The sequence below is a fragment of the Colias philodice genome, chromosome 21, assembly GCF_061535455.1.
Source record: "Colias philodice isolate Cphi_HAF_F1 chromosome 21, ilColPhil1 Martin Lab GWU primary, whole genome shotgun sequence".
Classification (NCBI taxonomy): domain Eukaryota; kingdom Metazoa; phylum Arthropoda; class Insecta; order Lepidoptera; family Pieridae; genus Colias; species Colias philodice.
The window spans coordinates 3,482,064-3,506,226 of record NC_143106.1 but is presented as its reverse complement, the minus strand read 5'-3'; the positions used below and the strand labels follow the sequence as shown (position 1 = coordinate 3,506,226).

Below are 24,163 nucleotides of genomic sequence, written 5' to 3'. Positions count from 1 at the left end.
CCAGGGGCTATAAATGTTTGTGATACTGAGCTATCCTTTGTTGATCTCGTGTAATGAAAATTATTGCAATAAATGGTGAGCTTATTAAGTTTTGAAATAAATTGATCAACGAGCTGAACAAAACATGCCAAAGATGTCAATATCAGCAAAAATATAATAGAATGCTGAACGTTTTGCTATATACCCTGATATAAATGTTCAATATTATCTAAAAGGAGCTAAGAATTCGATAGCAATCTTTTTTGCACGCTCCAGAATTATGGTTAGAAACGTCCCTATAAAACTATCTTATCCATCAATAAAGTCTAGTTATTGTGAGAAGGTGAAACTCATGAAGAAAAAAGGGTCGTTAATTCATGAAACTTTGCAATGTAAAGTATTAAAATAGAAAAATGAATGACATCAGGTTAGAAAGTGACCGAATAAAACTCATTTTTATTTTATTCACTATTCATAAACAAAGAGATGAAGATGTTTATTTACTACAAAGAGATGAATGAAAATAACCTAATGGAATCAAACAGTATAATAATATAAGACGACGTCAAATTTGCATTCTATGGAAGACTAGCTATACCTTTAGGTATTCGACGGACGTTGTCCTGGCTAGCGCGAATAGTCAAACCCACAGATCACAGAAACTAAAGGTCAAACCCGAGAAATTTAAATAGCCGTTAAGATTTCTCTTTTTACTTTAAGCGCAAATATTTCTCTTTTTACTTTAAGCGCAAATTCTTAAGTTTGACTTTAATAAGATTCTTCTCCTGACAAAAAGAATTATCGAAATTAGTCCAGTTGTTCAAGCGTAATACCATGATCAAGAGAAATAGGGATTCATTTTTAAACATAGACAGCCGTACAAATAAACGAGTTATAACATTTTATGAAAAGAATAAACTAAGAATAAGGAAAAATCATACAAATAAACACGTAATAAATCAAACCTAGTATAACTTCGTAATAAGTATTCATACTAATACTATTTCGTCCTTATTCCGGCTACCACCCTAGTATAAGTCTGACATAACTGTGTTATAACGTATTTTTAGTACATTGTGCTGTGTTTTACAAGTTTTAGAACCTATTTTCAATCTAAATTTGAGATAATAGCAATGAGAGTAATACGAGAAGTAGAAAAAGTTGAGCAAATTAATAATTTCATTACGTACCTATTGAAATGGAAAATTTAGTATGAAATGTCAAAATATACGAAATTATGAAAAACCCTTTTGATATTTATAATGATTTATTTATTTACGACATGCGCCAAACCATACATACATAAAACACTTATTTCTAAACTTATCACAATAATATAAACTTTCGTTGAAAATATAAATCTTCTAAGCTTGGAGTTGTATGTTTTGAGTACCAGTTATTTGGCAACTCTCTATCTCAAGGTGGGTTTATCTTCTGATCTCCGGATATTGGATAGGGTTCTCTTTCATTTGCTTGCATATTTAATGATATACATATTTAAATTATTTCAAATAAATATTTAAAAAATAAATAAACAGAACATCGTATGATGAAACTTCACAACAAATTCGACGAAGTCAAACGAGCGTCAAAATGACAGCACCAAGGTTTAACCGTAGACAATTTCAATGTTTTTCATAATTTTGTGAATGAATTGCGACGTTGCCGCTTCGCGCCTATTGCATAGCGTGAGCATAGATACATCGACGTTATTCCAAATTTATTTGTAAGAAATTATGACATCCTTATTCTTTATTTATTCTTATCATATCTATGCATTGCATAAGGTTTGAATAAGCAAGTTTTTATTTGTACGGCTGAGAGATTTTAATGACAGATAAAACTTGCAATGATCACGTTGATATTTGAAACGATACCTTCCACACCAAAATCAACCAGATCAAAGTCAAGACACCCTAAAATCTAAATACAGGACACTAATATGGGACGATGAAAAAATGGGCTAGTAACTAATATTACTTGCCAAGAAGGAGTTGGCGAAATATGTCCACATTATAAAATATGCACCAATCTTAAGGAATTGACAAAAGACAAAATCGTTTTTTTTTAATTCAAGTTCAAGAGATGCCTTCAAGAATACAAAAAAGGATCATAATGGCTCCCAGGCTTCTTTCTATTGCTTTTCCTAATAAGATTAAGGAAGTCGGAGATGCATGCTGCTTTATCTATATCGAAAGTATCGAAAATCCTGTTTTGACTAGGGTCGTTCATCTAAAATTCTAAACCTTATTGGAAACTTGTAAGCTTATGGGAAACTAGCTATGCTGCGCGGTTATTATAACTCATGTGCTATTCTGTTGGTTACTACTGTAAAGTTTCATCCAAACCCGTCAAGTAGTTTTTCGTGAAAAAGTACCAAACATCCATCCACCACAAACAAAATATTAGAAGGATTTTAATAGAGAGAATACTAGGACTCCCAAATAATTTTATTTTTCTCGTCTCTATTGTTCAGTTCCCAGCCCTTTTAGAAAAGGGACGATGAAGTTCGTACGTGTATCGACAGAGGGCGTTGTACTTACCCTGCGCAAAGAATAAAGGGCTCCTAATAGTTTCGGATATAGGGCATAGGTGGCGCTTTAATGAAAATGTTGTTGTAATTAGTTTGTAGAATAATTAAATTGAAAATATTTTTAATACCTAGTTTTTTGTTAGTATCATAAAATTAATTACAAATAGTGTAATTGTAAAACAACACAACACACAATGCTATACGAATAACAAATTATTTTATACGTTTTTATGTTGTATTCACGAACTGCAAAATAGATATTTCTTGTAATAACAATTCCTAGGCAAATTATGTCACCGATCGCGACAGACCGCAAGGCAGAAACAAAAAATTTTAACTACCTACATGAATTACGTTCTTAATATTAGAGTATAGAAACCGATTTTTATCAAGTTTACATTCGATTTGTGAATGTAATAACTTCATAAATCACGGACAATCAATGCGCATCAGGCGAACATTTCATTCGAAAATTTACGACCAAAAATGAGACAATTTTTAAAAAAACAAAGAATTATTCAAAGCAAATTCTAAACGAGTCACGAACGCGGTACAAAGCGCCCATCACATTAATAGATTGACGTGCTCAAAACTGTTAAATTTCCATTCCAAATGTGATCAAGAAAAAACCATTTGCTTTTAAAAGAAATATGGTTTTATACCTATTAGGGTTGTAAAACGAATCGCGGGGAATACAAACACTGCTTAATGAGTTGTAATAAATAAAATAAAATACAGATAACGTTAAGTTAAATTTATAGCAAGAGTGAGCACTGCACATAAATAAGTAAAATTGTTGTTTACTACGGGAAATTTTATGCTTACCTAGAACTGACCTCTACTAAAGGTTCTAGATTAATTTACTAGATTATTTAGTGTTACAATCATCAGCTAATTTATATTCCCACGGGTGTAACTAGTTAGATGTAGGTATATGAAGATAGAAGATAGAAGTAAGTATACCTAAGATGATTTATGGGAATATTTTATTGAACAATTTCACTTTTTTTTTTGTAATGCGTCCTATGTCACTCAAGAATAATTATTAACCTTTATTCGTGTGAATTTTCGAGTATATCCATAACTTGTTTACTCAGAAAGAAAGTGATTTTTTTATTTCTGTTTAACTGGACTTCATAGAAACTGCTATAAAGCCATGAATTAGAAATACGATAACTATGCCAGCTTCATCTACGAAAGACAAACAAAACAGGCAATGCGTATAGTCTGTTTCGTTGAAAATGTTTACTGTTACCTACATACTGTTTTGGATGCGCCTCGAGTTTAATTTTTCTCTGTAGTTTCGTGCAAAAAATGTACCATAGGATATGAACAATTTATTTTGGATCGTATCATCCTAATAGCATCTTATATAGTGTGTTCCTATAATTTCAATTATTTTCAAGTTTATCTTCACTCCTTATAACGCTTTGCTAACGTTTTCATCATCTCTATCATTAACAGTTTTTATTCCGTCTAGTGTCCTGACATCATTTTAAACAATCAATAAGATACGAGTTTAAAACAGTTTTATCGCTATCAAACCATTACCAAACTGCTCACCTAGCGTCTCGATAGAACACCCCAAAAGCGCGGAAGCAGTCGCAAAGCATGATCACTATGGCATAAATTTGTATGCAAATGAGTGGAAGAGCTTGCGGCAATAATCGGCCGGGGGCGTCATAAATAACGTTTACGATTCGACGACATCGGCGGCAACCCTTGCTGGGTAAATTAACGCGACGCGGGTGGTACCTCCGCTGTGATAAAATAAGGCACCGCCGCATAAAGTATTGTTTATACCCGCGGATATAAAATCTGAATATCGGATCAACGATCGTGACTAACCGCCAATACACAGATACTACGGTCGTCAGGAATTAGAACAGCAGTGCGGGATGCTCGGTTATCAGCCTTATGCACGGTACATGCTCTTATTTTAAAAACATGGCACAACACGGTTGAGACACGATACGGAGGTTCTTACGTTCCGAGTAACAGATCATTTTCGAATGACTTTTTGGTATTTAAATTGAGCTTTAACGTTTGCAGTATTTAATTTAGTGCACACATTAGCTGAGCCAAGAAACATCGGGTCTGTAATAAAATATTTAAACGATGTGACAAAGCTGCCGAAAGTCGCACAAAATCAGGATTGTAATTCAATTTAGAAAAGGGTTGTCAGCTACGCGGAAAGGAAAAATGCGGGAAGTGAAGGGAGACTCAGGGGAGAGTTCGAGTCACAGGGGCGATATGTCAAGCCTGTACGGTGTTTCGGGTTTGGATAATTGATGCGTTTTAAATTACAAGGACATAAAAGAAAATATATTCGGGAAAAATGCATAGAAACTAAAGTTCCAAAGCAAAATTTTCCCTTACGTATATATAGGTAGTATTTTGAATTCCAGCGTTACAACGCACAAACAATTAACACAAGACCTTAAAATATAACGATATGAAACAAACAATGACAAGTAGTAGGTATTGAAACCGTACAGTGTTTTAAAGAAGATTTGTTGTCTACAAATAAAGTACTTAATCTCGGCAAGTAATTATTTCTTCATACAAAGTGTTTTTATGTTTAAATTTTATTATTGGACTTAGAAGCCATATACAAATGTCTTAATTAACTAATGAAACCGTAATGAAACGTAAAAATGCAATGTGTGTAGTAGGTATAGCATGCAAAACTGTTTTGTTTTGGGTAAAATTGTGCTGGATAGCACTATTAGACTATGCTATTAGTCAACTTTATCTAATTCCACCGCAAAATGTTCATGTTAGAAAATATTTCGTGATTCACATTAGTCAAAACTTAATTCCGAAATACCGTGATTGAGGCGTCATCTTTTTTGACGTGAACAAAATTGGGCGACAAAAGTTCCCTAACAAAAAAGTTTCCGTGCAAGACACATGCCAGATGCAAATGGTTTTATAGCCTTAGGTTCTCACCAATCTTATAAAGATTCTTTTTCTTCTGTTTCATTGTTTTATGTCCAATTCGTATGAAAACAAACACCATTAAGCATTGCTGTATTGTCTATTGTAGGACGTAGGTCAAAGATTTCAAAAACAATCTATGTTTAATCTGCACCTTTAGGAATTTATTACCATTTAATAAGGTCATTAATCTAGGAACTTTTGCCCCACTGACAAGTCTACTTTATGAAAAAGAAATTATAAGAGGCAACTTGCACATTTACAATTTTGCATGAGTAATTTCGGCCGAATTTTTAAAGCTGTAAAAAATGCAGTACAATTTTATCATTTACAAATCAGTATTTTTTCCACAAATAGCACGTGCCACATGTTTTGTTATGTTTGTTTGTTATCAGTAACGTTGCAGCTACTCTTATTTTCAGTATCAACACCAAGGTCCTCTTTATTTGTTTGTGTTTATCAAAAAATATTTGCGTACTTTCAAATTGTAATAAAAACTTCCTTCTTAATTTCCGCCTTACTCAAAACAATTCGGTGTATTTGTAGTCCTTCACTGACATTGATCAATTTATGAGTTTCCGATAGCAATGAGTTGTGATGTAAAAGAGTTTATCGAGTTACGAGAAGTTTGCTCGTGTCGAAATATAACCGTTCATATTCAAGGCTTCGAGTGCCCAAGTTTCGGTGTAAAACTGTATCAACTTTTCGAACAGTTCAATTGCAAAATAGGGAAGGTGAATTTTGTATAAACATTCGATTTTGGCCAATGTTTATAAAACATGGATGGGAAATAGATTTCCTCATTTTGTTTGGTTTCCCTTGTGATGTTTGGGAAATCATAATTATTAGGTAAGTAGGTATTTATTGTTTATGAAGTTTGTAAAAAACTTTATAAAACAGTTTGAATGATTACTTTGTCATACTTTTTTTGGAAAACAGCAAATAGCTGATCAACAAGGTACGTCTAAAAAATACCTACCCTATTTCATTTATTATTTTATTATCTATATATAGTTGTTGTATAAAGGTTCTAGTTTAACGACTGATACAAGTACAATTTAGAAGCACATTGCATGTATGCTATCAAAATATTAGTAGGTACACAAAACACTACTTATTGAACTCTACGTCACGTATACCAAGAAAATGATTTCACAAATTGAGTTACAATAAAAAATCATGTCAAATATCAGCTACGTCCTTATCCTATGCAAATGCCATTGCATGCAACAACTGCATTTACTAGAGCGCAATTTTCATGTAGGCCCGTCGCGATAGTTGCGCGACAGTTGCACGACAGTTGCCAATGATTTATTTGACTTGTTGGCGTGGAAAGGACGACACGCTACCACTTGTGATCAATTGACGCATTTCATAATGTTATACGTGTTTTCGGGTTTGACGATAGAGAAGGAAAGTAGCTTTTTTACATATTTAGATTTGATTGATAGATTTGTTATTAGTTTATTACATATTTAGAATTTGTGTGTAGAGAATGAATTCAATTTTGCCTTACTAACAATGTAGAACTAATTAAATAAGGTTCTGTTAAAGAAGTCGAAAAAATTGAACTTGCATTATCATTAAAACTTAAGACGAAAAAAAAATATACCGACTGAATTGAAAGTCAGAAAAGTCTAAAGTCTAAAATACATGCCAAAACTAAATTACGGAAAGTGCAAACACATAAATTTCTTTACATGAATCGCTAATATTTAAAACTTGTTAGATATCAAAACTGCAAAACATAGTAGGAATACAGATAAGTAGAGGTAAAAAAATGGCACAGAGAAAACTATAATTGAATGAATCTCTAAAATTAAAATGGTCACTCAATGTTGTTTTTATAAATTATTTTATAATTATTTGTTTACGTGAGCGATTGTTACCCATTTTGTAAATAATGTTATATACTTAAATCTAGTAACCATACTAATTACTAACAACTCTCCACAACTTTACCAGGGATGAAAAGAGAGATAAAAAAATATCCTTTAAACACGTCATATTGGAGATACTTCTTCCAATACGACGTCACACCCCGGACACTCCATACAAAATGATTGTTTTGACAGTCACACTGTAGAGACTGCAAATGTGTGTGTTAACGCTTTATGGTTGGCACATTTGGGACTAGTGTAAAAAAAAATTCGCGTTTTTCTGATGAAATACATCCGTAAACAGCACAATATCTAACCATTTTCTACGAAAAACGATAATCACAAATCCAAAATAATAAAATTACTTTAAGTCAATTTGATTAATGTTGTCAATCTTCGTTGCGTATCGTCCTTGCAGAAAAATATGGCCCATTTTATGTCTGATCGCGCGGGGGTGAGGTAAGTTTAATTTTGGCGGGAGGCGGAGAGTGTCCGTTCTGTAGCGTTTAGCTACTATTATGTATTCTGTGACGACGTGTTTAATAGTATAAAAAAAATTGATGACTTCATTAATCAAAGATTTTCTTACTTTCAAAACCAAATATTTTAAAAACTCACAAAGTTAAAACAATAAATAAAAAGTTGAATATCACTAGAAAAGAAATTAAGGCAATAAGGGCATTTTGAATTTTTAGTTATTTAGTCATAGATTAATAATTTTTCTAAAAAGAATTTTAATAATAATCAACATTTCATTATATTACATTACTTACATAAAACACTTGCCTCTTTTATGTTTCTGTGCGGCCAACGATGCACACAGTAGCGCCAATGTCTTCCCCGATCCAGTCGGACTTTCCAACAAACAATTCTGATTTTTGTTGATTGCTTTTATTACCTGTATAAAAGAAATTATTTATCTGTTACTAAAGTTTAACAAAAATCAGTAAAATATATTTTGTTATAAACTTTTTATAGCTGAAATTGTAACATGAAATTAAGTTATAAACATTAAAACTTATGTTTAAAAGGATGATTAAAATATTATTTAAATAAACAACCTTGCAGCTAATATAAATATTTGCATATAAATGGTAGTTTCTGTGCGCTAAAGTCTAATTACAAAAAGTTGATCAACAATTTTGTTAAAGATCCCCAGCCTAATGAATAAATGTGATATAAAATTCACTCAGCACATCCTAAGAATAGCCATAAATGTGACAAATAAATATTGTGTACTTAAATAATAATAAGGATAATTTTGGAATAGTTATTCATAGCAATTAAATATTTATTAGTAAAAATAAGTAAAAAATTATTTCTAATGCGTGCATCTGATGTTTAATCTTGTATTTTGGTTTTATTATTACTTACCATTGACATTAAAGCAATTTGACTTCCATATGGATTCACTGGCAAGTTAACTTTCACACCACCAATCATTTTATCAACTCCAGGTTCACTTGGTGTAGTTAATAACGCTTTGTACTTTTGGTTAGAAGTGATATTTCTCACTGGTGGTTTTTCAGTAGAGAACGGATTCTCCATCTCCATTTTTTTAGGCGAGGCATTCGGACCATGAGACATCTTAAATATTAAAAATCAAATCACATCGGAATGACCTTAAATTTTTAAAATTTTTACCGCTTTTTTCTTGTTCTTAAAGGTAGCTGTTTAGGCTTAATAGTTAACTTCGATTTTATTATAAATATGCCACTTTTGCACTTGTGAATTCATTCACTTTAAATAATGGTTTAATTTGAAATTAACTAAGTAAATACATTTATTTAAATGTTTTATTACAATAACATTAACGTTTATACAATGACATATTGAATAGTGACATTGACAAGTTCAAAGTTGAGCTTTGACAGCGACAATAAACGTTCAAAAACTTTTAAACGAAAATAAATAAAAAGTAATGAGTATCGATTTCATTTTAATTCGACAATTTGTGATAATTATATGATTTTGCTGCATTTTAATTTACACTGTTATAATTTCATCAAATAAACGTTTTTCAAAATATAAATTCAAGCAGCTGCTTTGCGTTGTTATCTTGAAATGTAGATCTAGGTATCTGAAAAATAATTTTAGCGGTTCATATTCGGTTCATATAATTACTTTCAAAGTGGATTAATATATAATTTATTCCTAAAAAATGTAATTTTACTTTTACTTTCCTTAAGTAAAATTATCAATTAATTCCAAGTAAGTACTTAATTTTTACAAAATATATAAAGTTTGTTTGATTGCTTCTTTGGTTAAACTCATCATCGTAATCTCAGAAACGAATAAGTAGAAGGTTAGGTTAGCGGCTCGGGCAGTCCATGTATCGAGGAATGCTTTATATGCTTTATAATAATAAACCGCACGATTCATGGTACCTATCTACAGACTACAAGTAGAACAATTAGAATTTAAATGTATCTACCTAAACCGCGAAGGGCCTTGATAGGCCTCTAAGAGCTAATAATTCATAGGTAAATTTTATATTTATTGTTATAAAAAATGTTCACCTATCACCACTTATAGTGAAGACTTCAATTTTCTACTAACTTTTCTTTTTGTATTTTGATGACTTCAGTTCCTCATCTTCAGTTACACTTTTCAGATTAAATTTATTACTTAAGCATATTTAATATTTAAGTAAGTAATATTAAATCCTATTAAATCGTAGAAACTTCATTGTCTTGGTGGTGCGGTAAACATGAATGAAAAAAGGGATAAAGCCACTGCCCAACCTAGCCAACACATCTTATTTTTGTTGGATTTTACTTTTTTTGCAATTTTTTTGTGTGATGTGTGATTTTTTTTACGTGATTTCTTCGTTGATTTTTTTGACAATGTCTTGTAATTGTCATATTATTATGTTTTTTAAATTATGGTAAAATACAAGGTAAAATAACGATGTGAGTGGATGTGATACCTGCTGTGGATACCTGCCTATTACCTATCTTGTGAAATTATATAACTTAACCAAATTTTACCTTAACCTCTCTAAATACAAAGTTAATTTTAGCGCGAGATGCAAACATCTAAAAAGATGAATGTTTTATTACTTTACTCACCATTTAACGTTTTATATTAGAAAATGCCTGGCTGCTGCGTTATAGTTGCATCGCATAACCCCGCCAAATTTTGGCGCCATTACACGAGTGAATTGTCAACGGAAGTTATGGCGCGTTATAATTTGGTTTATAACCCGACACTACGCCGTTTAGGCAGAGCAATTAGTAAATGACGTTGATATTCGGTGATATTCATGTGTGATATTTATTTTAATTTAGGTTATAAAAGTTGTACTAAAATAAAGCGTACGTTGTGGGTCATTCAAAACGCTGAAACTTAAAATACTGATAGAGATTAGAGTAGCTGTTATAATTATTCGTAAAAGTAAAGCTGTAGACCCTCGCATTTTATTCTTGAGCCTGCCTGGTTAAAAAGCAAATAACTTGCAAGTACCTAAATATATTTTTGTCCCATTACTGATAGGTATGTATTTTTTTAAATTTTTAATATCGAAACGTTTTATGAGCAAGAAATGGAAACCAATAGAATGCAATTTCCAAACAACTTTACATTTGATACTTCTCGATTGAATGGTAATTTACTTGAAATTTAAGGAGCATCCACTATAATCAATATAATCCTCCTATAATCTAAGATTACTTTGGTGACACAGTGACACAACTGTATCATATTATGTTTTACTTGCCTTACCATTTTAGAAAATAAATAGATATTTCATTCGTTAATTGTAGACAGGTTGTGTATTTATATCAAACAGTGCATCAACTAATCGAAACAAAATGTTTTCAGGAAAAAAAATACAGGAAAAATTAATAAATATTAAATAAGTAACTAGGTACATATTCAACGATTTAATTGCTTTGAAGTATTTATGTCAAGACGGGAAAGTAACTCAAGGTCCATAATATTATTGGATTGAAAAAAAAGTTTCGTAGACGAATTAATTTTAAAATTTTAAAATTGAGTCCAAAAACGTTATGAAAACCTCAGTTGTAGTTGATTCACGAGCGAAATGTATTTTGGTAATTACTTAATTTAATTATAGAGCTGCTAAAGCGTTGTCAAAGCTTTCATATTATGCGTTATGCAGTATTTAAGGGTGCTGTTGACACCCTATTTTTCGGGCCATTCAACAGTTTATGTGCGCCTTTAATACGATTCAAACAAATTGGTGTATGTCATAAATTACAGAGTAAGACGCAGCCCTTGCTCCCCTACGTTGTCTGCGAAATTGTTAGTTGTAACACGTTTACTGCGGACAAAAAGTAAAAAGAGATCGTTTGTTCTACACGCGCTCTATAATGTTTCATTTTTTCTTGGATAAGTAGGTAAAATTTTGCTCAACAGATTGCCACTCCCATTGAAATAAATCACACTATGATAATTTTCATGTGTATTTCTCATCCTCCTCACTGTTCCTATACATTGGCATTTCATATACCTATGTATTTATATATGAAGATGCAATTGAAGTTCTAACAGTTAAGTAACCGATATCCAGAACCGTAGTATATTATTATTAGTCTGTGCCAGAACTAATCAATTTTGGACTGTATTCCGAAGTCGCAAGTAAGCCGCAAAAGGCCTTCGGTATCTGAGGAAGTTTCTAGCTAATTTAATGGGAAAACTTGTATCGTAGTCAATTTATACGGCATTATCTGGGGTTGGCGCGGAATGCGATCGGTCAATAGGCCTTAGATTGATATCTATAGAGTAAATGTGTTTGTTGCTGTTTGGAGACATTTTATTGCAATCGTCACTTGGTCGCGACGAATTGTTAACTTCGCCATTTTCCGACCTCCAGATTGCTGATAAGATATACGAGCACAATTAAAGAGGCTTATTAAGTGACGTCAAAGTTTTATTGAGTTTCCTATCTGATAACTATGAATCGGATAGGCGCTTGGCAATGTTTCTTGGTGTATTAATATGTAATTCTAAGTTATTATAGTCCATATTCTTTCAGATTCATTATAGTGGATCAAATTGTATTTGAGGTGAGTAGGTACACTTGTATTTGTAGTGAAATAGGTAACAGGTACAGGTATGCTATGGAAGTACATTTGTAAAATGGAGCTACATCTGCCAACAAACTGTTTTACAGTTTGGCAGAGTATTGTGATAATATGTATAATGTATATGTGTCTTTAAATAAAAATAAAAAATTAATGTAATTATTTAACTAATATTTTTTATATTAATTTACTATACTTAATGGGGATTTATATGAAAAAGTTTTTGATAACATTTTTGAGCTTTATTTCTAAGGACTTAACTACGTGTAGGTGCATGTCTACAAAGCTGCTTACTTATATAAAATTTGCCGTGTGTAACCCTTTAATAAACCTATCTATTAATCACAAGGTTAGGTACAAGACATTTTTCAATGTATAAAATCAATTCCCTGCATTTTTAAACGGTAGGTACTATATTTGATTACGACTGAAAAAGTAAAAACAGTTAGTAGTTTTTACTAACAACATTTCTTCGTAAGTTCTTCGTAATGAAAGCTGTGTGATGAAAGCATAAGAATCAAACTGACGAAAACATATGACAAATGTATAAAACCAATCACATGTTTCACTGTATCAAGTACAGTGTACACAGTTAATACAACAGCAAGATTTAAGCTAATTATGGCAACCCTACGTGAGCGTGCGACCACAGCCGACACAATGAGACGATTCAGTTTGAGCGGCCGACCGTTAAACGCGTCCCTCCAGCGCTGTCCTAAACTGTATTCTTCTATTGTTTATGGCATTGTCGATTTAAATGATACCACCGATTCGGGATGACTTTCATCCTTGAATGTACACCTTGGATCATGCGATAGGATATTATGGCAAAGTAATTCAATTAATTAGCGGAATATTGCCTTATATCAATGTTCGGGGAAGTTTTCTTCTACAAATTCTTTATATAAGGTCAATATTAAACTTACGATATCGTGTCTTAACTATTATAATAGGTACTACTAAAGATAGCTAGTAGCTTACAGCCCATAAATAACCTAAAACTATTTAGTTGCTTGTGGATAGTATTTAAAATTGAAACAACTTTTACGCGAACTAAAGCTTTTTACACACGGTTTGAATTGAATGCTACTTCGAAACGTCTAAGACTAAGAAATTAGACGGTATGTATCTCTATGTCTATAAATCTTTATATCTTATATATAAAATTCTCGTGTCACAATGTTAGTCTGCATACTCCTCCGAAACGGGTGGACCGATTCTCATGAAATTTTCTGTGCATATCGGGTAAGTCTGAGAATCGGCCAACATCTATTTTTCATATGTACCACGGGCGAAGCCGGGGCGGGCCGCTAGTAAATATATAAAATCCTCATGTCACAATGTTAGTTACCATACTCCTCCGAAACCGCTATTACAAAATTTCGTGTTATGTTATATAATTTACGAAATTTTGTGTTCCTATTACTTAGATCTGAGAATCGTCTACCATCTTTTCATACTCCTAAGTGATAAGAGTAAGGCAGAACGTTCGCCGGGACATCTAGTAATAGTATAAACAAATATAAGACTAGAAGTATGTTCGTTATCGACTGTTCAGTGGTGCAGCTCAAATTAAGCGTGAATCCCCTTTGATTGCGATGGCTGGGTGCGACATATGTCGCCAGCAATGCTCTGGACTTGCTTGAGCGTTATAACAAATGCTGTATCGATTTGCGAGACTATTGTTTTCTTGTTTTGCAAGAAGTATGAAAATTATACAATTGTTCATATCAAAGTAGCTTTCTATGCTAATTCACTGGGTTAAGAAGTTTCTGTGAAATAATGAAGTTAAGTTAAAATATATCAACTACTTAATTGTGTTTTGAAAAGCATATTATGTCTAACGGTCAGTATATATGTAGATACTCTCAGATGTCTTCGACATTGGACAAAAGCGTGGAAATAAATACCTACAGTGTATGTACAACATTGGGATCAGGAACCGTGACCAAAATGTGGTAAGCCGTAAGGATGACATCGTCGACATGACTTTACCTAAGGCAAAATATTAAATGAATGAAATAAACAAAATGAGAAATTATTAGGCAGTCTACATTGTGAAAAAAAAAACACTCTTTTGTAAAAAAAAATATCATTTATTAAATTTAAAAACTCAACCATAAGCAATATAGATTAGGCGCTTTTAGGATTTTTAATTTAAATTAATTACAAGCAAAGTACCCATATAATATGTATTATGTGTTCTTCATCGTGCTTTTAAAGTTCTTTGAAACAATGAATGAAATAGGAATTGTAACCGGAGGAATTAAGAAATAACGCACTAATCGACTTTATGTCGGGGATCTGCACATGGGCGTAGCCACGGTGGGGCAGGGTGGGGCACTTGCCCCACCCTGGCTCTGATCTGGAAGGTACCTAACCAAATGTAAAAAACGTAATTATCTAGGTAGTTAGGTACCTACTGACTACAAAACTTAATATCCGTTAAAAAATTCTCACTCGAAAGTTGTCAGTCGACTCAAAAAAAAATGCGATCTAAACAAAAAGCTTGCGCTTCTATGTTACATGATTTAAAGTTTAAACCACTTTTGGTGCCAAAAAAAGTAGTGTAGTACTGTTACCCCATTCAAAGCTGTTTTTATTTAGCCAAATTCGCACTAAATTTCCCATCCAATTTCACTTTTGTTTTAGGATAAGTTACTGACCATAAAAGCACAAAATGCTGACAGATCCAGGTGGAGCTACGCTCGCAATCTTACATAAAAGTTTTTGGCCGATATCTCGGAAACTATCCATTTTAAGGCAAAAAATATTGGGAATTTTTTGTAGGTAGTAAAATTTTACACCTTTTATACCTTGTAAACTTTATGTAAAACTTTCCGTTTACGATTTATGGCCTATTTAATGAGCCGGTTAATCATCTTTGGCAAGTAACTCTTTAAATATTGGATTTATCAATCATTAATATATTATACACTAGCTTTCCGCCTGCGGCTTCGCCCGCGTTTTCAAAGAAAAACCCGCATAGTTCCCGTTCCCGTGGGATTTCCGGGATAAAACCTAGCCTATGTTACTCGTGGATAATGTAGCTTTCGAATGGTGAAAGAATTTTTAAAATCGGTCCAGTAGTTTATGAGCCTATTCATTACAATCAAACAAACAAACAAAGTTTTCCTCTTTATAATATTAGTGTAGATAGATATGCATTATCTATTTATTAAGATTACTTTATTTGAAACTTTTTTTTCTAATCCTTTTTGAGTTATTTAACGTTTGGCAATAAAATAGTAAATTTCAAGGTACCTATGTATGTTTCGTATATATGTAGGTATAATATTTCGTACATATGTTTCGTATATATTCTAAATAATATTGAGTAGTTATTTTATATTCGGATGCCATAATAAAATAAAGGAAAATATTTTAAAAAATGTATTAAAAATTTTCTATAAGTAAAAAAAAAATCAAAAATTTTGCCGTTTCGGAAACGGTGAAAATCTACTTGCATTGGAAATTTCTTCTTCGTTTTTATTACATCCGTAAAAAAGCTTTTGGCCTGCCACGTCACCCGCCGAGCCTCGGCATTTCTACATTATACGTGGAACGTAACTCAATAAATATGGGCACTAGAAAAAAAAAATTCAATCAAAACTTGTAGAGAATAAAGTGACCTAAAAACTATGTACATACATGCATTTTATTCATTAATCCAATATTTTAACGATCAACCGGTTCATCAAATAGGCCATAAACCGTAAATAGTGTTTTACAAAAAATTTTACATGGTATAAAATATGCGAAATTTAACTTTCTACAAAAAAGTCTAAGCAACTTTTGCCCTAAAGTGGATAGTTTTCGAGATATCGGTCAAAAACTATAAGATTGCGAGCAATGCTCCACCTGGATCTGTCTGCATTTTGTGTTTTTATGGTCAATAAGTGACCATTAACCTAAAACAAACATGAAATCGGAAGTGCAAGGTTTTGCTTTATTTACTGAGTTATTTAAAATGGTTCATTTTTATATTTACATAGACCTATTTTTTATGGTAAAAAGGAATCATATTATTGTATTAGACGGATAAACTATATAATATAGGGATGAAATTTGCAACATAAACGGCTGTAGGTATCTTTTGTTTGTTTTGATTTATTCATCATTATTTCTGCTTGATACCGCCACGTGTTCTTGAAAAAAAAAAGTATTTTTAGACAGACAGACGCACAACAAAGTCTGCCTGTCGGTTTGTCTGTCAACACACTTTTTCTCAGGAACGCGTAGAGTTATCAAACTGAAATTTATATCGAATACTCAAGTCTACGGTCTCTTAAAGCTGTGAAAAAATCAAACTTATAAGCCAACGCAATCAAAAGATACAGCCAAGCAAGGAATCGCAAGACGCAAGGGAATCAAAACCTACATTGTACCTACAGCTTCCCGTGAACACAGAGTCTTGAAATTTGGTTAAAAGCAATGTCTTATAGCACAGATAAAGGAAAAATTGCTAAAACATACATTTTAGAGTTACAACATAATAAAAAGTAGGTTTATTCGGAGCCCTCGGTGCGCGACTCCGACTTGGCCGGTTTTTTTTTGCCCCACCCTGTGCCCATGGCTAGCTACGCCCATGGATCTGCAGATACAAAAAGTAGATTTTCATTAAGAATGCTGCGTCCATAGTTCTCGGTACTATACAAAAAAATAATTCTCCTGATCTCGAATTATGTTGTAAAGCAATTTAATAATTTTTATGGTATGCAACACCTGCTAAACTCTACAAGCTATTACTCCGATAGATGCCTGAAAAAATAAATAAAAAATATATTTTATAGAAAAGATGAGCGATGTTCCTAGTAAATATATGTTTCATTAATTGTTGAACAAAGACAAGAATCTTGAACGACAAAGCTGTCGTTCAAGCTTTTTGTGCTATTCCTTTCTAGTAAGTAATTACTGCGAAAATCTCTGGATTAAGATCTACTTATACGAATAACTTTAAAAAGTACTTCACTACAATCTAGTTAACACACAATATTTTAGTGTATTTATTTTATCATATTATGGACACAAAAAATTTATTTAAATATATTATTTCATTTTTATATTCGTATTTAAACATAACACAAACATTCATTCACAAAAATACAGACATAACACTCACAAAAAATATTGTGTGTACCTACAACACACATAAAACTTTTTAATAAAAATGTAGTCTATATATTTAATAATACATACTTACAATTCCTATATTTTAGAAGTAAAGTTAATAAAAGTCGAAGAAGAAGAATGTCTTACCCGAATTAGAAAACTATAATTAATAAAATTTATAATCTCTACTGAGTGAAACATTTAATAAATAATAATATAATCTCAAACTATCATACATAGATCTCCCTATACGACAATTACTAGTTGAAACTTCCAAGATATTCCTTCAAAATAAGTTCGTTGAAATAAATATTGGATGAAAGTTTCGAGCCCGCATCGGCGAACGAACTTGCAAGGGTGAAATGTTTGTTCTACACTTTCACTGTCGAATGTTCTTGTCTATCTTTAAAAGTTACGAACATTCCAGAACTATTTCCCTCTTTCAATCTTGGTTTATATGAACGGATTAGATTCTAAGCTGTGGCTTTGTTTGATTTAAACTATGCAATTAGGTACGAAAAATAAGAATCAATTGGAGATGTATTTAGTTTTATTATTTTAATTTGAACAATCCTAGTATAATAATTTAATATGTAAGTACCTACTAATACTATTAATCAATGATATTATATATAGAAACAAGCTATTAATGGCCAAAAATATTAGTAAAGATATTTTTTTTCAAATTTAAATTTAAATTACTATTTTGCTATTTTGCTTTACTTTGCATTTAAAAGTAGTCCTTAGTAGGTACTTAAAAGGGTCTTGAAAATTCTAAATAATATTAATTGCAAATTATTTTAATTTAATTTAACTTATTTTACTACGGACACTAACATGTGAAAATACCGCTAGAATTTAAAACTTTCCTCTATTCCGGTCTGATCCATAGACACTTCGCTTTGATTAAACGCGCAAATTTATAAAACTACAATGCGCTATCTAAAGCAATAAAACTTCAGTTTACTTAAATAAATTGTATTTGAAATAGTCGTAAAAACAATTTTAATCGAACAGCGTAATTCCCGTAATACATTTAATGGTCATACGCCCTCGTAGTGTTTGTCGTGACAGACACCCATAACGCACTATGCTCTGGCCTGTCACCTTTATGGTTTCCCGATTGCTAGACAATGCTCCTGTTGGGGACTTGATCTATGGGATGTGTTAGCTACTCAATGTTATTGCGTGCTTTAAATTAAGCTGAAGTATGATTTACGCGCGTTTTGTGTTCCTGGGTTGAAGACACGGATCTGAAAAGAAAATGTTTTTTTTTGGATAAGTAATTAGGAACGGAAAATTTTCACATTTATGATTAATCTAAATTGGAAATGCTTAATTTGATCTAAACCATCCATTTTATTAGACTGTACTACACATCACTATAACACCAGACCCATCTAGAGAATGCAAAAAGATCACCTTATTAATTCTGCAAGATGCAAACTCATTTAAGAAAAGCATTTAAAAATAAACACAGACAGAAAGTCAAACAGCCCTGTCTAGAAATTCCCTTATAATATTTACCCACGGCACTTAATAAGCGTCCAACACATAGGCCATTGTCATTCTAGGCCAAATAAAGAGCCGGTAAGCAATAATGGCACAATCGATATCATTAAATGGCCGAAAGCAGAGTGATTAACAATCGATTTACGCAATACGTATTGTGAAGAGAATTCGATTCAGTTTAATACGCACTTAATGAAATCCTCGTTATTACTGACGTATTTGTTTATAAAAAATAAAAATATTATTAAATTTATATTTACTTTAGTGGAAATCATATATAACGGTTTCCTGAGTCGAAATGAAAATGAATGTCTTGAAAAGCATCGATATTTAGGTATCTTTATTTCTACCCAAGACAATAAGATAAATTTTGAAATTGTATTGTAGTACCTAACTACTAATAAAAATTGCAAGATATTAATTATTTAAATTTTTTTTGTTATTTCGTTTCACATTACTAGAAACAAGATGCTGTCCAAAATAAACACCAATAGTTACTAAATAATGAGTAAAATTGCTTAGTGATTAGTCTAGGTATTATAAGGTTAATTCCCAGGGCAAAATTGTTTGTTAAGAAAATTGGTTTCGACAAATAACTGTCAGTTGTTTAGTTAAGCGAAGGAAATAAAACACGCAGTAAAAATAGCAAATAGGTTGAACTAACACATAATAAAGCAACGTTGATAACACGAAAGTTGTCAAAAAAAGGCAAAATGAGTCGCGTGCCCCAACACGTTTACTATAATGAGATAGTGTGTTTTTAGGTAGTTAGAGACTAGCCTTTTTTACAGGTTTGCCCCTTTTTTGTTGTATCTGTGAAGAATCAATCACTTATTTGTTTTTTTTTTATAATTTTTGTTACCAGTAAGTTAAAGAGAAGTTTGTTGCCATATGAATAAATATGCATAAAAAAAATGAGAATTGAGGTACCAATGTAGTAAAATTTCGAAACTATCATGTATCTTCTGGATATATGGGGACCCGATCTATATGGAGATTCTGAAAATTTATCGTTTAAATTAAAAAAAAATTGAATGGCAAATATTTGGAACTTTAAAATTTAGTGAAATGGTAAACTCAATCTCCGTTTAATTCACCCGTTAGATATTTAGCAGGGGGTAATTTTTTTATGAAAAATAAAAATGTACAAACTGACAACCGCACTATTTCACATGTAGAGGATTCCTTAAAAAGTGGCTATAATCATTCAAAGGAGGGAACTTTGTGAAAAATTGCGGTTGAAAAATTCGTGTCGCTAACGACGCGTGTCAGAGACGCGACTTTTGTTTATAAATGATGCAAAATGATAAGTAAAAACCGAAGGAAAACATCCAGAGTTGCGTGTGGCCCGTTCTGATGGATTTTGGGACATTGATGTATTGTCTGTAGATTGCTTATAGTCTATGGACTGATAATTTATGATTATCGTTTTATTTATTTAGGAATCTGGCACGTTACGCGATAATTTAAAGTAATAAAATCTTAAATTGTGTTTTTTTTTGGTTTTTGTAATTATTACAATTGAATCGAGAATAAGAGAAGATTGAAATAGTTATAACAGTTAAATAAAAAACAATCAACTTCAGAGTTCAGGCAACAGTGATATTTTATTTACACGTGTGGTAATTTACTTTAGAATTTTTCAGCTACCATAATGTCCATTTATTTTAGACAAAGTGACAAAACTGAGCAAATGCTAGGAGTGCTCCGGTATCAGGTGCTGATGGAGCTGTTAACACACTATTATTGTAACTATCAATTTAATCACTTAAAGGCCCGGTTACATGGCGCGGTTTGTGCAGGTATAATTTTAAGGGCATTTTTTTTGAATTTATTAATAAAAAATGTCGTTGTTATGTAGTAACTTGTTAATGTAGGTAAATAACAATACCTTTTTTTGTAATTATTTAGGAAGAACCAGATTATCAGGTTTGACGAACCTTTGCTCATTGTTTGACCTAAGTTTCAATTTGTCAAAAATATGTTCAAAGATTTTTTACTATTCATCATTGATTTTGTTGTTATCTAAGTAGGTACCTACCTTCAAGGTGCAGAATAAAAAATTAAACCAATATGGTGAATAATTTCCAATAATGTGGATTATTATTTTTAAATAACACCTCTCTTTTTCGAGGCATATAAACCCAGCAAGTTTAACACTCGCATCGACGACCAGGTGTTGTATTGCCATTAATATCAATTCAACATTGACCGTCTGCCACTTGCATAGCCATTTTAACTTGACCTCCCTCCCCTCTCTCATACACACGTGAAAACAACACAAGTAACGTTTAACAGTGTTGACCGGGGGTCAAATTGTGTTGGTGACAAAATATTTTATGAGCCGATATCCGTCGTATGTAGAATAATTCGATTTTATGAGACTAATGCTTTTCCGTTTGGTGTTAACGCTTTTTATTGTTGAACTTTGTGGTAAAATGTAAATTTGCTTTTGTGTTTGTTTATATGAGTGGTTTGTTGTTCAGGGTAGTTTTTATGTACTTTGAAGACAGGTAATATAGGTAAGATTAGTTAGGTAGTTATTGTATTGTGATGTATTATTAATTTATGTCATATAATATATTTTTAGTTTTTGCATATTGGCGCAAAATGTAAATAGTATTGTCTACACTAATATTATGAAAAGGAAATATTTGGTTGTTTGTTTTTTTGAATTGAATAGGCTCAGAAACTACTAGAATTATTTCAACCCGGGCGGAGCCGTAAAAGTGGCTAGTAGGTTATAAAGTGGAGCATATACCTACATACTCTCACTTGTTTATTTTATTTAATTTTTTTATTTGAAAAAAATTGTATCCTAATAGCTTTAGGAGGAGTAAAAATATAAATTATGAAGCGTGGCTTTTATTTACAAGGTTATGTATTACAATTCATTTTGCCTTTACAGCTATCCAAATAGGCTTAACAATAATAATCCATGTAAACACTGTCTAATCAAATTAAGTATTTTGTCTTCCATATACGCCATTGCCTTATTCTCTATTCGCCTACACACTTAGATTGCGTAAATAAATGTTATTACATTAATATCAACGCTTTTCCACATGAGTTCCTCTAGGTAGAGTTATTTTTTGCAGAAAAAACGAAGCATGTTTACATCTTATGAGTTCTACCTACACTGCAAAACTGGGGTGAATTCGTTCCAAACACATACCACCAAATGGACAACAGACAGAGTGATTATGATTATCGACTACACGAATTTAAAGAAGAAAGATTTGATGATTTGTCAGATTTGTGTGTTTAATTCTTAGCATATTGACGACTGTATTTTTGTATATTATATGTAACTAGTTTATAATTCATCCTACTATATTGACGACCGTTTTCATCTTTATTTATGTCACGTATTATGTAGTTAAACTATATAAAAATCATAATAAAACTAGATTTACTAGACCCAGAGCGTTATTTGTATTAATTAGATTAATGGCTCTCTACGATATTATGATATAATGATACTAGCAACAACGACGAACAACAATGATATTTTTGAGATTCATCACGAAATTAACAATAAAATGCGATACGTACAGCATACATACAATTCATAGTACATATTATTATAGTTTATAGCACGTATCACTATCTTTAATACGTATATATACAGATGGTCAGTATATCGCACCGCGACGCGGACGGCCGGAAGAGTCAATACGGGCAGCGAGTGAGCGAGGGATGTTTGCGGAGAGCTGAGACGCAATTATATTAAGATTACATATTTATCTCCCGAGACCGACCCATTTCTTTTAGGGTTTCTTTGGCGGATCTAGTGGAGCTGTTAAAACCGTTTTATAGATTTTTTATGACATAGCGTATTCTTTGGTTAAAGGTTAAGTTGATTTATATAATGTTATGTATGTTTATAAGTAGTATCTAATCTAATGATCAAAAATCAGATACAAAAATGTTCGTCATTTTATGACTAATAGAGATGTGGTCTGGTAGAGCACAGAAAGCTTATTACTGCGTCAACAAGACACCACGCTTTTTTTTAGATATAAAAATAATAAATAATTGTGCACACCAATAGAAGAATACAATAACTTATTTTTCACTTAAACAGCATTAAATTTAAGCGTCTAAACAAAATGACAATTTAATTAACAGCTCTATATAATTCCATCCCCCTGCTCAAGTCGTTTGATCCCCAATATTGATTCCGGGATCAGCGGCTGTCCAATGCTGGCTCCCGCGTGATCTTATCATTATTTTAAATGCTTCTTTGTTATGCCGCCCTAATGCGATTTGTGTGCTGAAAATTGTACGGATATGTTGCCAACTTTGCCAACGAAATTAACCTAAAATATACATTATGTATGTGTAGAGTACGAAATGAATGCTTATTTATAAACATAAACCGTGATGTGTTATCGTCCAGTATTTGGCAGAAATGAATGTTAAAATGAATAGCTGGATAATTTACAATTAGATAACGCAAAGATTTACCCTACTACATATTATATTTTAAGGGTATTTTTTCTACAGCATGACATCTATATTGTTCACTTACATTAACATATTTTCTATTCAACTTGCTTTTTATGCAAAAAGTTTGGCAAACCCGTGAACACCATAAAAATTTGTACTTACAAGATAGTTGCAGATTATTAATTTAATTACTGTATCATCATTTTTACTTTTCTAGTGAACAAGGCTTCCACAGCCTTGTTCACTAGAAAAGTAACAGGAAAGCCAGGAAGAAACAAAGGTTAAAAGATTCATTTTAAATATCAATAAAAAATATACTTATTGAATTACTTGTTTAATTACTTAAATTGTACCTAAACTTGAAACATTAAATTAAATTTGCCTTGTGTAAAACTAGATGGCGCCGTTTTCACACGACGCGACGAACTGCTTTTTCATTCAAACTAAGTTCTTATTGCAGAAGTTTTCAAGCATTTTCTTCCTGTCTCCGCCACACCAATTCACTGTTTCTTTTCAATATTAATTAACAATGAACTTAAAGCAGGATGCCGCCGTCACCTAGGCGTGGAAATTTAATAAGTAAATTGCTGGTTGTCACTCAAATAGCAGTGTATTGGTCAGCTAGTGTGACCGAGGTGTTATTGAATAAGGATGGGTCGCTCCCTGTGATTTGGCGCAATTATTCGTCCGTTTAGCGACGGATGTGT

The 24,163-nt window shown here is 32.0% G+C and overlaps 1 protein-coding gene across 4 annotated transcripts in view; it reads right to left on the bottom strand.

Annotated features, from left to right (window-relative positions):
* Positions 1-9,148, bottom strand: part of LOC149478770 (Fanconi anemia group J protein homolog) — a 56,460-nt gene extending 47,312 nt beyond the window's left edge. For 3 of the 4 annotated variants that reach the window (XM_089708355.1, XM_089708359.1, XM_089708357.1), the window contains exons 1-2: positions 8,707-9,148; positions 8,119-8,230 (exon numbers count right to left, since the gene is read on the bottom strand). In XM_089708355.1, the coding sequence (XP_089564481.1) occupies positions 8,119-8,230; positions 8,707-8,919 (325 nt within the window). In that variant the 5' untranslated portion in view covers positions 8,920-9,148. Of the gene's footprint in view, positions 1-8,112; positions 8,231-8,706 lie in introns of all 4 variants that reach the window. The other variant, XM_089708356.1, reaches the window with a different exon arrangement.
* Positions 9,149-24,163: the final 15,015 nt, after the last annotated feature.